This window comes from Alexandromys fortis, unplaced genomic scaffold (assembly GCF_014885135.2).
Source record: "Alexandromys fortis isolate MF-2015 unplaced genomic scaffold, M_Fortis_MF-2015_v1.1 scaffold_166, whole genome shotgun sequence".
NCBI classification, from domain to species: Eukaryota; Metazoa; Chordata; class Mammalia; order Rodentia; family Cricetidae; genus Alexandromys; species Alexandromys fortis.
Genome location: NW_026068102.1, coordinates 2,989,797 through 3,003,899, shown reverse-complemented (window position 1 = coordinate 3,003,899; position 14,103 = coordinate 2,989,797). Strand labels below are relative to the sequence as shown.

Genomic DNA, 14,103 nt, shown 5'->3' with positions numbered 1-14,103 from the left:
GACCTTCTGTTAGTCTGCTTCCCAATCCATTGAGTTATGCTCATGACAAGACAACCTAAACCTCCACATAAATTTCCCTCATGGAATATGGGAAGAGGTGAACCCTTGGAGCCAAATCTAGAGCATGTCCATACCCTTCCCCATTTCTTTGGAGTATCTACTCACATGCATTGTATTTGTGTATTTCATAGTGGTAAAGTTGCCAAAGAGGTGGTGGAGGCAAGCTCCAAAATCCAGAGGGACCCTCCTGAGGTGCACAGGTGAGTGGGGTGCTCCCTTCTGGCTTTGGGGAGGGTGTTTCCATGACAGACAAAGGCACTTAAAAGCTAGACTAACACACATGAGGCTCCGGATTCATTCTGCAACAGCGCAAAAAATAATCCTTATCCTAACTTTTCTGATTCCTCTCTTATATCTCTTTATATAGTGACATGCAGCATGAAGTCAAGACATTTACTTCCCTCAAAATCTTGCTCAGATTTGTCAGGGTTGTGACTTGACAATAGCTTGGTTCCCTCTTTGGTAACTTGATATGCAGATAGGTATTGGGTCTAGATGCTGCATGACTAAGCAAGAAAATGCCATTGGATGGCTCCTAATAGCTCTGTCTGCTCCATCACCTTGTCACACTGCCCTCATAGAATAGCTCTTACCATATCCTGCTCATCAGACATGGTCAGGCTTACTACTCTGACTTCTTCTCTATTACTGAACAGTAATCCATCCCTGTGGTATCCGATGAATTTAAAATACCATGAACACATCTGGAGAGTTTCTAGCTTCTTCTATCCCTGAGAAATAAATTAACCAGAGGCATACAGTTACAGTAGAGCAATGACAATTTGTTTGAAAAGATAGAGTTCCCAAAGGAAGAAGTGGGATGGAGAAAGGAAAAAGAATAGCAGTTCAAAAGGCAACATTATACAAATTATTAGCATTTTTAATATCATATATTTTGGGGATTTATTTGCATAGCATAAGCTTATTCACACATCCTCTGCTACATAAAGTCCTACACACAACATCATGCATTTCATGTCTCATTAGACTCTAAACCTTCACTAAGGAGTGCGTGTTTTCATACTATACAGAAACATAAGTCACCTCAAGTACACTGGAATACCTCTGTACCTGATCAAAGGTTTGATTTGCTTGGCCTTATGGAAAGGTTTTATTCCAGTCCTTCTCTTTAGCAGAGTGCTTTTCTATATGCTAATTTAAAAACAGTTTACATATGGCCTCTATACTCCCAAAGACCAAACTATGGGATGAGAGGCGTGACCATTGTTAGGATCAGAGTACTCACTTTTTTTCTGAGACATGGTATCCTGTACCCCAATATAACCTCAGTATCACTACATAGCTAGAATAACCTTAAAGTTCTCATCCTCCTGCCTACAACCTGCACATCTTCTTTAAATTGACAATCTGTAATTAGTTCTTAGAGATTGTTTGTGTTTTCTTTTCCAAACTGACTTTATATGACAAGAATTTAAGCCTAATGTATAGCCTAAGTTTCAAACATCATGAATACCTTAAACTGAACAGTCTTACCATGACACCACCCCTTTTAAGGTAAAATCATTATAGCCTATTTTAATTTTTAAGTTAGGTGCTAGGACAGGCTTCATTATAGCATTTATACAAATACACACATACAATATATTTATATATATATATGTATATATTGTTCTTATTCACCTTCATCTCCACTTCCCTTGCAAGTCCCATCTCCAAAACATCCCTTCCTGTCTCCCATGCTTCCCCATAAGACCTCCTCCACTTCTGATAAGCTAAATTATTTAGGGACTTTCTCATAAGACAATTGGCACCTGTCTTTCCTTCTTCAACTTTGAATGCAAGTTTTTCTTTTATGTCCATATTTTCTGAATTTTCTCCATTTGAAATAATATTGGGTGAGCTCAGTGGCACTCCACCTTGTTCCTGGAGTTACAGGCAGAAGGTACATGTGACCCAACGTAGGGCAAGCCAGACTATCAAGGGCATCTCGACATTACCTGTTTCCCAAGAAGCTGAGCACAGCTGAAGGCTTCAGAAGACCTGATGCAGATGTATTCAGCTTTTGACTTATTCCTGCTTTTGAGGAGTCCTAAGGGGAACTCTCCATGCAGATCTGTAAAAGCTATCACTCCAGCTTTAAAAAATAGAAACCGTCAGGGTCAGAGAATATAGAAGATCTGATTGAGGGTACCTTGATGTGCCATCTAAATATGTGTCAAGCTGCTCAAAGATCAGAAGAGGATTTAGAGTACTCTTCACCTCTCCTAAGCTGTAACAGTTTAGCATAGGAGAAAGGAAGATGGGGATAATAGAATATACCATGTTTACTTTTCCAGAAACTTTGGATAGGAAATAGCCTTAAGGATCTCTTAGTTTCTTCTTTTTAATAGATAGGAGATTTAGCCATTTTCTTAGACATGAGATGTATCCAAGATGCTTTTCAGAAAGCCCTTGACCTCACCAGAGACACCATGTGGTCAGAGCAGTAGTAATGTGCAACCCTTTCATGTGATTTTTACTTTCCTAAAAGTCATTTGCATGGGAGGCCTGTTTCTCTTTGACCATTATTTTATTTTTAAACAATGTTGACATTTCAATGTGGCTATCAAAAGTAAAACTGGAGGTTATATTTTGTGGGAACTCTTCAGAAAAGATGTTAGTTTATAATGACAATAATAAGTTATTAATTTATTATCCTTCCCCACACCCGAAATTCAATTTCTCAAAAAAAATTATAGGCTCATAGACTGTTGCTTCTGGAAAAGTGTGTATGTATAAAGAGAGAGAAACCAAACAGAATGAGAATATTTTAGGATTATTCTTTCCTTCAGAAAGAGAAACTCACTCTGACGTTAGTTCACTGGCCTTTATTGATGGCATGGGAAGATCCTGGGGAAAGATGTCCTGGGCTGGCTGCTGGGGAAGAATCCCTGAGCCTAGCCAAGAGGCCACATCAGATGGAGGGCTGCAGCTCGGAGCATAGCATCCACCACCAGGGGACACACAGAACACCCAGAACCAGCAAGATACAAGAATGTTCTGATACAAAAATGAATAGATTTTAATCTTTGCTACATTGCCTGCCAGCTCTGTTGCCTTGGGTAAGTCACTGAATTTCCTAGCTTATTGGTTTACCCATCTATGAAGTGAGATTTTTATATTGCCTTGACCTAGTTTTAGATTTTGTTGGGGACTTAAAAAAACTTTTTAAAATGTAAAGTGACAAACACATGTAAAGCAATAATATCATTATTCTCATTCATTTAGAACAAGGCAGCTAGATCTTAACATCCAGATCAGTAACGGAGCACTTGTGTGGCATTGGAATACCTCTAGTTCCAACCACAACCTTGTAAAAATGTGGAGGTAGACTCTGGAAAATACATTCATAGTCAAATCCATTCAGACAGTAGACCAGTACTACTTCCTCCTGTCATAGAGTAGTGAATGACTGTCATGAACGTCAATGAGTTACTCATTTTGTTTCATCACCATCTGAGTCTGGCACTTACTTGTCATCAGCTTACAATCCAGTTGTGTAACTTTACCTTTCTCATCTTCGAATACATGTTTTTCTCATGCTGAGGAAAAAAATCAATAATGTCTACACAAATTTTCTTACAATGTTATAATCTACTTTAATTTGCCACAACCAGCCTTCCCCTTGCAATGGAATTCTTAATAACAGTTTTATTTGGATGCTATTGAACAGGTATGGCTTGTAAACTAGGAGAGTCATTTCTACAGCTAATGAATGGAATCTATAAGTGTACAAATATAGCACATGTTCTTACTTGGCATAGGCATCAGTTACTCCATGATAAAATTTGGGGTGTCCACAAAAGTCCCTATACCAGAACCTTAATTCTAACAGAACAGTTGTGAGGAGGTGAGAAAATTAAAGCTAGGGCTATATGAAAAGAGTTTGTATCATGGAGACACTACCCTCATGGACGGATTTCATTGATGCTATTACGTTCTCTTGTGAGAACCAAATTATTGATTTTCTTCAAGATAATAATTGCTCACATTTGCCTTTTGGAACATTCTAGTTTGTTTTTCTGCCTTGTGTGCTGTGAGGTAGCCCATCATATGACCTTCATCAGGAGCTAAGACAATGACTACACAATGCTTTTCAGATTTTTCTAGTTTCTAGACTGTGTTCTAAATAAATTCATCTTATTTGTATATTACAAATGTTTCACACTTTTTATAGCATTACAGAACTAACTAAAACACCACAGGGTATGAGGAGGAAGGACAAAGTAGAAGCCAATTTGAACCTTGGAAAATTCTTAGAAAAGTGGTTGGCACCATGGGGCCTTCTTATAGAACCCCAAATTCAAAACATTAGTTGTAAAACAAATCCCGTTGGGATGCTGTACACTCACTACCATAGAAAGTGTGACATAGGGTGGTGGTGGCGCATGCCTTTAATCCCAGCACTCGGGAGGCAGAGGCAGGCGGATCTCTGTGAGTTCGAGGCCAGCCTGGTCTACAAGAGCTAGTTCCAGGACAGGAACCAAAAAGCTACGGAGAAACCCTGTCTCGAAAAATAAAAAAAAAAAAAAAAAAAGAACAACAGAAAGTGTGACATAAAACAAAGTACTAGATAAAGTTTAGAATTCTAGTTTTGCCCATGTAACTCCTTTGTTTTTATTTAGTTTTTTTTAGTATTTCATAAATGAGTATATTAAATCACTTCGACACTTCCCTCTCTCCATTCCAACTCTTTCCATGCAACAGACTCTCTGTAATTCACATTATATACATATATATACAAGCATATATATGCATGCATAGCCTTGCATGTATATTAAATGTACATGTGGGTACACACATATGCACCACATGCATATAAACCTACTGAGTTCATTTAGTGTTACTTGTATGTATATGTGTTTAGTGCAGACTATTTAGGATTGATTATTGTAGGATTATCCCTGGAGAAAATTGAATCTAACTCAGCAGCCATAGATTGCCAGTATCTATTCATCTAAAGGTGGGGGCCTTGTGAAATTTCCCTCATCCATTTTGACATGTCAACTGATATTTTGCTTATACAGATCTTGTCCAGATACAACATTGCTGAGATTTATGGATCCAGCTTTCCATTTATTACTGAAAGAAATTATCTTTCAGCAGGCATTCTCATCTTCTGACTCTTACAATCTTTCCATGCACTCTTCTGTAATCTTCTCTGAGCCTTAGGTATAGAATTTTGTTGTAAATATACTGATTGAGGCTGGGCATATCACGCTCACATATTCTCTGCTTTTTGACCAGTTGTGGATTTTTATATAGACTCCATCTGATAGTAAATGAAGCTTCTTTGATGAGGGGTGAAAACTAAGTTATCTGTAGGCAAAATTATTTAGAAAACTGCGGCAAGTTATACTGATTTAGGAAAATCCAATAGTAGGTTCTCCTAGGATTTAACCCATTTTCAGCCATGGGTAGATGGCTAGATTGACATTACCACACATGCTGTCCCATTAATTAATCTTTTAATACAATTAGACAGGTGCTGTTTAGCTTGATCATAAAAATGCCACTGTTGCCCAATTAGGATTATTTCACCAGTGTCTTCTCCTGGCTTACAGGCTTTAATGCAGAGTGGTATAATTGATCTCCCCCGCCCCCTTGGCAGTTTTCGTAGCACCTTCTGATACTATGACAGCTAGTCCTCAGAGAGGAGACTTCCACAACAATTATAACTCAATTCCTCCAAATCAAGTGTCTAAAAAATGTTGTGTCTTCTGCAATGGGATCTTGCCTTCAAGGTTTAGGAGACATCCAGGAGCAATGCCCTAACCTCTATTTTTTGAGAGTATCTTGGACCAGCACACATGCAACTCTGATCAACAACTAGAAGGGACATTTTCTATGCCTGGCACTTGTGCTTTGTCAGTTAGCCTAGGGCCTTTGTTGGTGGGTGGGCACTAATGAATCTCAATTTCTGTCATAAATACAAATATACTTATCATACATTACTTATAAGCACACTAAGAGATGTAAAAGATGAGCAGAGTGTATACAAACCAGTATGTAAAATGAAGTGGCCATTCAGATTTTTGTCTTTTAAGTATTTGTCCTTAGCCACCGTGCCAGTGAGCCTTTGCTCTCACTCAACCCCATGTCAGTAATCCTCTTTACAACCATTCCAAATAGATAAATAGGCATAATTTCTAGTCTAAAGGAAATAGGAGACTTTGTATATTTGAGTTTCTATAGCAAAATACAACATACTGGATATTTTGCACACAACATGTGTACTCATTATGGCATGTATATAGGTGACAGAGGACAGCTTAAAAGAGTGGTTATTTCCTTATTTTATGGGGTCATGGAATTAAAAATTATCTGTCCATCAGTTTTGGTGGCAAATATCCTTACCTAGTGAGCCACCCCACTGACCAGTCCATCAGTTATGATGGCAAATGTCCTTATCTATCTACTAAGCCAGTCACTGGCCTTCAGAGTGCTTTTGTAAGGAATCTAGACAATTCATGAAGGCTCTCATGATGGGATTATATCCAAATGCCCTGACTCTTAGTACCATTACAATGGAAATTTTGTCCTCTTTTTTATGGAATTTTTTTCAACAAATGGATTTTAAAGGACAAAATGATAATTTCAGACCATAGAAATAGGAAGTGGATGAGAGAGATCCAATTATTCCATTAATTTCCTTTGATCTTTTCCTCAAGTTATCAAGCTATCCTATGGCTTGAAGCTCTAGAATTTTGTGCTTTGGGAAACGCTTTCTGGTTTATCTGAGTCTTTTACTTAATGGAAAATCTGTGTCCTTCTCTGTCATATTTTTTAAAATCTGAGATTTTTAATGGCCTGCAAGAGTCATCTGCCCTAACCCTAGGCATAACCATCAGCCATAGACCTCTACTACAATGAAGCAGCATGAACCTATATATAGGGGCCAAGTTATCTCCACCTTTCATCCAGTACCAAGATGGACTTGTACTTGGGATGTCAACTCTAATTATCCCAGCCTGTCCTAGAATGAAGCAGTTGTCGGACAATGCAATTATAAAAGAATATCAAAATATCCAACATCTCCAGATGAAGAATGTTGGAAGGAGGATAGATGATTCAAAATGTATTTCATAATATGTGCCTCATATTTTAAAAAAAAATAAAAATGTTACTTCTAAACAGTGACTTCCTTAATGGGAGAGCTACCAATCATCAAAAGAAACAGATCACCTAGTACATAATCATCAGTCCCATGATCAGTTTCTAGAACGAAATAAAAGAAGAAATGACTCTGAAAACAACTCCCTGTGCAGTCAATGGCAGCGGTAAAAGTTTCCAATTCATGATAGGCAACCTAACAGATATGTCAAGCCTGAAAAGATCCTTTTTTCTGAAATTCCAGGTTATGTCAAGCTAAGATTGCACTCAGTTTAATTTAGATTAAGAGTAGAAAACTTTATTAGAAGGTATCAGTTGAGATACTGTAAGACACTTAAGAATGGCCAGAAGTCTTTTCAGAATGGGGCTGATTAGTGCAATAATAATTGTAAATTAACAGAAGTAACAAACATGACGAACTGTGACAGAAGAGGGGGAAATATGAGAAAAAGGACGGAATAAAAGTGCAAGTCCCTGTTGTGAAAAACCAACCAGGAAGGCTTCGAAGATGAAACATTTGACACCATTTTCAAAAGACTGGTTGGTTTGATTTTGACGGGAAACTGGAGAAAATTAAGTACTTCATGTATAACTTCAGGTTTCCACTTCCCTCTACAAGGGGTCCCCAGCTGTTCTCCCTATAATAGGCAATGCAAATGAACTTCTAGCTGCCTATCAATAGTTTTAATGAGATACCAACTGTTTCCTTGCCATTTGTGACTTGTCGTAGCTTCCGTTGTAGACATGTCTTTCCAAGGAGAACCAGAACTAAGGTTCAAGGTTCATGGCTGTCTGCTAAGGAGGACATGAATGGAAATCTCAAGCACTGGACATCTGAGAACATGAAGATAGCTCACAGTTGCAGAGTCTCTGTGTCCTTTGTCCAAGCAAGATATGTGGTGGTGGTTCAGTGGGTCTGAGCTATTGTCCGTCCTTTACATTTCTACATGTCTAATTCAGAACTAGGAGAACCCCTGCTGGTTTCCTGTGTCTATTTAAGATTCTTGTGTTGTTACCGAGCATATCTTTGTCTGATGACATTTTGGAAACTTTATTTTCTTTCACAAGCTAAATAGAATTTGTTAACTTTTGTCAGGAATCTAATGACTAGGAGAACCACATGTCTTAAATGTTAGGACGTTTTTACTATTATCATTAATCTCTGTATGTGTCCAGAGAGTAGGGCCAGCATTTGCAGTAGACACTAATTTATTTGGCTTGTATCTGTTTTTAGAGTCAACATTACTCAGAGTCGCAGTTCTCACTCCTTGAACAAACAGCTCATCATTAACATGGAGCCCCTGCAGCCCCTACTTCCTTCCCCCACTGAACAGGAAGAGGAAGATCCTGTGACTGAGGGTAAGTCGGCCACTTCATTTTAGAAGCCTCCTTTCCAAGGAATGATAAAATTTTGTGAATTCAAAATATTTCGAAGCCAGGCAGTGGTGGTGCACGCCTTTAATCCCAGCACTTGGGAGGCAAAAGTGAGTATAGCTCTGTGAGTTTGATGCCAGTCTGCTCTACAGAGTGAGCTCCAGAACAGTCAAGGCTACACAGAGAAACCCTGTCTCGAAACCAGTATTTCTAAAATTACTTGTGAAAGACATAATGCTGCAATACATGCACTGTTAAGTGTGGCAAATGATTTTAGTGACTATTTGAAATTTGGTTATAGTTCATTAAAATGAAAATTCAATCCCTCAATCACCATAGCTACATTTCTAGTACTCAGTAGCCACCTATGTCTGATGGCTACTACGTCCATGTGAGACTAAGGGTTATAATTATTGCAGAAAGTCCTAATGGAATGAATGGTTTTATATACTACTCAAAATTAAAGCTATGATTATAAGCAATTCTCCACAAGTACATCTGTACTGATTCTCCATTTTTGACCTTTTTATTTCCACTCCTGTTTTTTGCTAACTTTTTACCAGTTTAGTTTGGCTTGGTTTAATTTTGAGATACACTGCCATGTATCCCAGGTTGCCCTCACATCTCATATATACTCAAGAATGGCTCTGACTGTCCTTTCTTACTGCCTCTGGCTCCTTCCTGCCTCTAGTTTCTGAACACTGGAATGACTGGCAGGCACCATAATGCCATGACCATGACACCTTGATACTAAGCAGTGATAGCAATCTAAAAAAGGGCATTATGCATGATAGGCAAGTAGTCTACCAACTAAGCTACATCTTAGTTGCCTGATAGTTTTAATGAAAACTAAATATTTAGTTTCTACTTCAACTCAAAAGGCTTGTATCATTAAGTAATAATAAATGTTTGTTCATCACCACTGCTGTTATTGTTACTGTTGCCCTTTTTCATCTGCTTCACTCTCATCCTCCTTTCTTTTTTACTTCTGATTTATTCTTCTTTCATCTTCATATAATTTCTCTCACTTTAGAAAGACTTACTTAAGAAAGAATCTCACCACATGCTGTTTTGAGACACAAAGTGAGGCAAACTCACACCCAACAAATGCTAAAGTAATTCCTTAATTCATGCCAAATAAATTTATTAAAACCCTAAAATTGAACTAGCATTCCCTTAACATTTTTTGTTTTGTTTTATTTTGTTTGTTTTGTTTTCAACACAGTGTTTCTCTTCCCTGGCTGTCCTGGAACTCTCTTTGTGAACCAGGCTAGCCTTGAACTCACAGAGATCTGCCTGCATCTGCCTCAAGAGTGCTGAGATTAAAAGCAAGCACAACCACTGTCTGGCTTCCCCTTAACATTTTTATTTGAGATATGATTTTTTATAAAAGCTCTAGATATCAGGCACTGTAAACACAGCACATTTCCCAGTCACTGTAACATCAACCTCAAGCTGGTAATTCCTTCCATAGAAAGGACATTTTCACTTTCTGTTGGCTATCAGACTATTAAAGGAATAGACTACAGGCTGTTGGAAGTTTCCAGGAATCTCATCTTCAATCTTCAATCTGTGATCTGCTATAAACCCCAAACTCATGTTAGGAACATAAAGATGGACTTGTGGGGCTACGAACTGGATCTCCTTGTTTCTCTTTCCAATGTGGTATCACTGAATAAATTTCCTTCATGAATTTTGCTATTTTTTGTTTGTTTAATTGGCCTATTAAGGATGAATTGCTGAGCCTAGCTTGTTAAGAGCTTTGAGGTTCCAGAATCTGACACTAAAAACTCTACTAATAGGGTCACTTTAATTTCCCGGTATATCTTAGTTAGGGTTTCTATTGCCATGAAGGGACACCATGACTGCAGCAACTTTTATAAAGGAGAACATTTAATTGGGTCTGGCTTACAGTGTCAGAAGTTTAGTCCATTATCATCATGACATGACATGGTGATATCCAAGCAGACATGGTGCTAGAGAAAACACTGGGAGTTCTACATCTTTATCTGCAGGCAGGAGGGAGACTGTGTCACTGGGCACAATTGAACATATATCAGACCTCACAGCCCACCTCTACAGTGACATACTTCCTCCATCAAGGCCACACCTACTCCAACAGACCAATCCTCCTAATAGTGCCACTCCCTATAGGCCACTCATTCAAACACATGAGTCTATGGGGGACCATATCTATTCAAATCACCACATAGTGTAAGAATGTCCCAAAGCAATAACAACTTGTGACTGAATTTTTCATGCAAACTGTTCAACCCATCTGGATCTTAAGTTTCTTTTTCCATCTACAGTCACATCTGTATAGAAATATAAAGTCACAATTCCACGTGTAATTTGTCTTTTCCCCACAAGTCAGTCGTATCTTTTTCATCCTTCTTCAGTCAACTTTGGGATCCCATGACCATAACACAAAGTTAATTTCACTCAAAGAAATATTCCAGGAGCATGAAGTCAAGATGATGAAAGTACTGGTGATCCTTGGGGTTTGTTTTGTGATAACCAACTACTCCTGGGCATGGAACCTGCTCTGAAGTGGCTGATAAACCCTCCACTGGAATTGAAGAAAATTGATTTTACTTTGTCAGTGGGTATCATTTGTAAATACCTTCTTGGTTAGGGATTAGACCATGTGTCCACTTCCCCTTCTCAGTGCTGGGACTCCATCTGGCTTGATCCTGCTTAGGTCCTATGCATGCTATCATAATCCTATGGGTCTATATGCACATCAGTCCTATTATGCCTGGAGAATACTATTTCTTTAGAGTCACCCATAATCTCTGACTCATAATAATATACCTCTTCTTTCATATAGAACCCCGAGTGTTGACTGTGTTTTCTGTCCTGCCCAGCTCCCACAGTTGTTAAGTCCCAAAGAAATCACACAGAGGTCTACATTAACTATAAACTGATTGACCCATTAGCTCAGGCTTCTTATTAACTCTTATGACTTATATTAGCCCATTATTCTTGTCTATGTCAGTCACTTGGCTTGGTACCTTTTTTGGTAAATTAGTTACATCCTGTTTGCTCTGTGGCCAGGTCAGGACTAAAGACAAAGCTTTTCTCTTTCTGGAATTATCCTTTTCTCATTTCCCTCCTCTACTTCCTATCTGCTTGTCCCACCTATACTACCTGCCTAGCTACTGACCAATCAGCATTTTATTAAAATACAATTGACAGGCTACAAACCATTGTGCCAGAGCACCTAAGCCTTAAGGCGAGGGTTGAGGAAGGCATCCCATTTAGGACTGAATACTCCAAAGTACCTCATTTTGAAGCCTTAAGGTGAGGGATTTGATGAAGGCATCCAGTTTTTAGGACTGAATGCTCCAAAGTCCCTCATTCTCATACATTGTCCAGTTGTACCAATTACCATCTACTTCGAAAAGAAGATTCTCTGATAAGGCCTAATCAATGCACTGATCTATGAGTATAGCAGTATGTCATTAGGAGTCTTTTTATTACTGTGTACCTTTAGCAGAATAAAAGTAGTAGCTTTCCCCTAGTTTCATGACCTATCTAGTCTCAGGGTGTTAGCTACTTCAGCAGTGTCCCATACAGATTCCATCTCTTGGAGTGGGCTTTAAGTCCAATCAAGAAGTTGTGAGTTATTTCCATAACATTTGTGGCACTACTGTACTAGTGTATCTTACACCTAGTTTGTTTTTGTAGGTTACAGGATTTGTAGCTGGGTGATATTAATGATTACTGTTTGCTTCTGGTAGCAGGGCAAGTAACTCACGTTTCATCATAAATTCTAGTCAATAGAGATTAAGGTTGTAGTTAGGCACCAGTTCAACATCTCATAAGTAAGTGTTTTCTTCAGCAATAGAGACTTATAGATGATACTTTAAAAAAAAATAGAAAAACTGCTACAAGCCCTATCATAGTACTTACCCTGAAAATACACATATTTAGGGATTGGAGTTTATGTTCATATTAAAGAGAAAAATAACTTTCAATGTAAAGGAATAAAAAATGGTTTATTCTAGAGACAAATATGAGTTGTTTCTGAACACGGATGTAGGTCTTCACAAACACCATGTTTTAATAAGGTAACTTCTTATATTTCTGTTACTGCAGAACAAAGAAATAAATAACACACTTTCAAATATATTGCTGGGTGCTTTGGGCAGTCAGGTAACAGAAAAATGATTTAGGTTTTCTCTGATAGCACTTTGACTAGTAGAAACTAGAAATTTGCTTATACATTGCAAAGGAAGTAGATAATGATCACAAAGGATGTTAGATCGTGTGCAAAGGGCAGTAATTAAAGGCTGTTAAGGGCCCTAATGATGTCCTAAGATATATTGATTTTAAGATTAATACATTTCAATCTCTCCACATTACTTAAGTTCTAATCATTCAGCCAGTCTTAGCAGGCAATGCTTTTTCCTAAGAATTCTCATTCACGGTTTGGCATGCTGGACATGCATCACATTTTGTGTATACTGGAGGGCACATATTATTTATTTTATATTATAATATAGTGTCCCTAGTAACTGGGAAGTTTCATGCCTAGGATCTGATATATATGGAGCTAAGTAGTAGGCTGTACAACAAGCTTCAGAAGAGATAAATAGTTGTTGGAGCTTTCAAGAAAAATACTCCTGGGTCTTGTCAAAGTTGTTACTTATCATGAGCCTGATCTCTTTTTTCTCTTTTGTCCTCTATATCTAACATGCTATTTATATGACCCATAATATAAGTATTATATTTTAAATTAAAATAATTAAGAAGGCAATAAGGCTTAATGAAGTAATTGTAGTAGATGTAAGTATAGAGGCATCTTAACAAAAAAAAAAGTACCTTCTACCAGTATCATTATATTCCTTAACTAGATATGTTTGGACCCCTTTATTATAATCCTTTCTACTTCATGTGGCCTTTTGTGTGATGTTTGAAGACTATCTTTCTTCTGGCCAGTTTGATTCTAGAGCATCAATTTAATGGCTGGATTTAATTCTAGGATATCAATATCTAAACTATTGTAACTCATGGATAATAATGATATGTTCTATTATCTTGGTATTGCACAAAATTTCATAGGAGAAGAAAATGGACAGCTATAGTACAGAATAAATCAGATAAACTATACAGTATCATTTTATTAATTCCTTTCCAGTAAAATCAGTAGAATCAATCTTTCTCCTTGAGTCAAATATTTATTATCAGGGGCAGACCTATAAAAGTTAAGGTTCTGTTTGTGGGCATAACCAAATCCTGTTTCTCATTTCATAGGAAATGGGACTCCAACAGGAGTTATTTTGTAATACTATCCCTCTGCTTCTAGGTAAGCACCAGCTCAATTTCTCCATGTTCAATTAGTTATGTAGGTGTTATCTTCAGTAATTGAGCCTTGTCATCAGTTTATGGAGAGTTTTGGGAATAACCTGAGTTGCTTGTAGTTTCCATGGAACCTTTTGGCCTACAACTTAATTAGATGTAACCCACTCAGTGCTAGAAACTTCATTTTTATAAGAGATATCCAGTTGGGACTCTGTATTATTTGTAAATTTCATTTAGATTGCTTTTCTA

General features: G+C 37.7%; 1 protein-coding gene across 2 annotated transcripts in view; it reads left to right on the top strand.

Annotated features, from left to right (window-relative positions):
* Nucleotides 1-14,103, top strand: part of Frmd3 (FERM domain containing 3) — a 195,166-nt gene that overhangs the window by 156,999 nt on the left and 24,064 nt on the right. For both annotated transcript variants that reach the window (XM_050123934.1, XM_050123933.1), the window contains exons 12-13: nucleotides 192-260; nucleotides 8,408-8,532. In XM_050123934.1, the coding sequence (XP_049979891.1) occupies nucleotides 192-260; nucleotides 8,408-8,532 (194 nt within the window). The remainder of the gene's footprint in view (nucleotides 1-191; nucleotides 261-8,407; nucleotides 8,533-14,103) is intronic.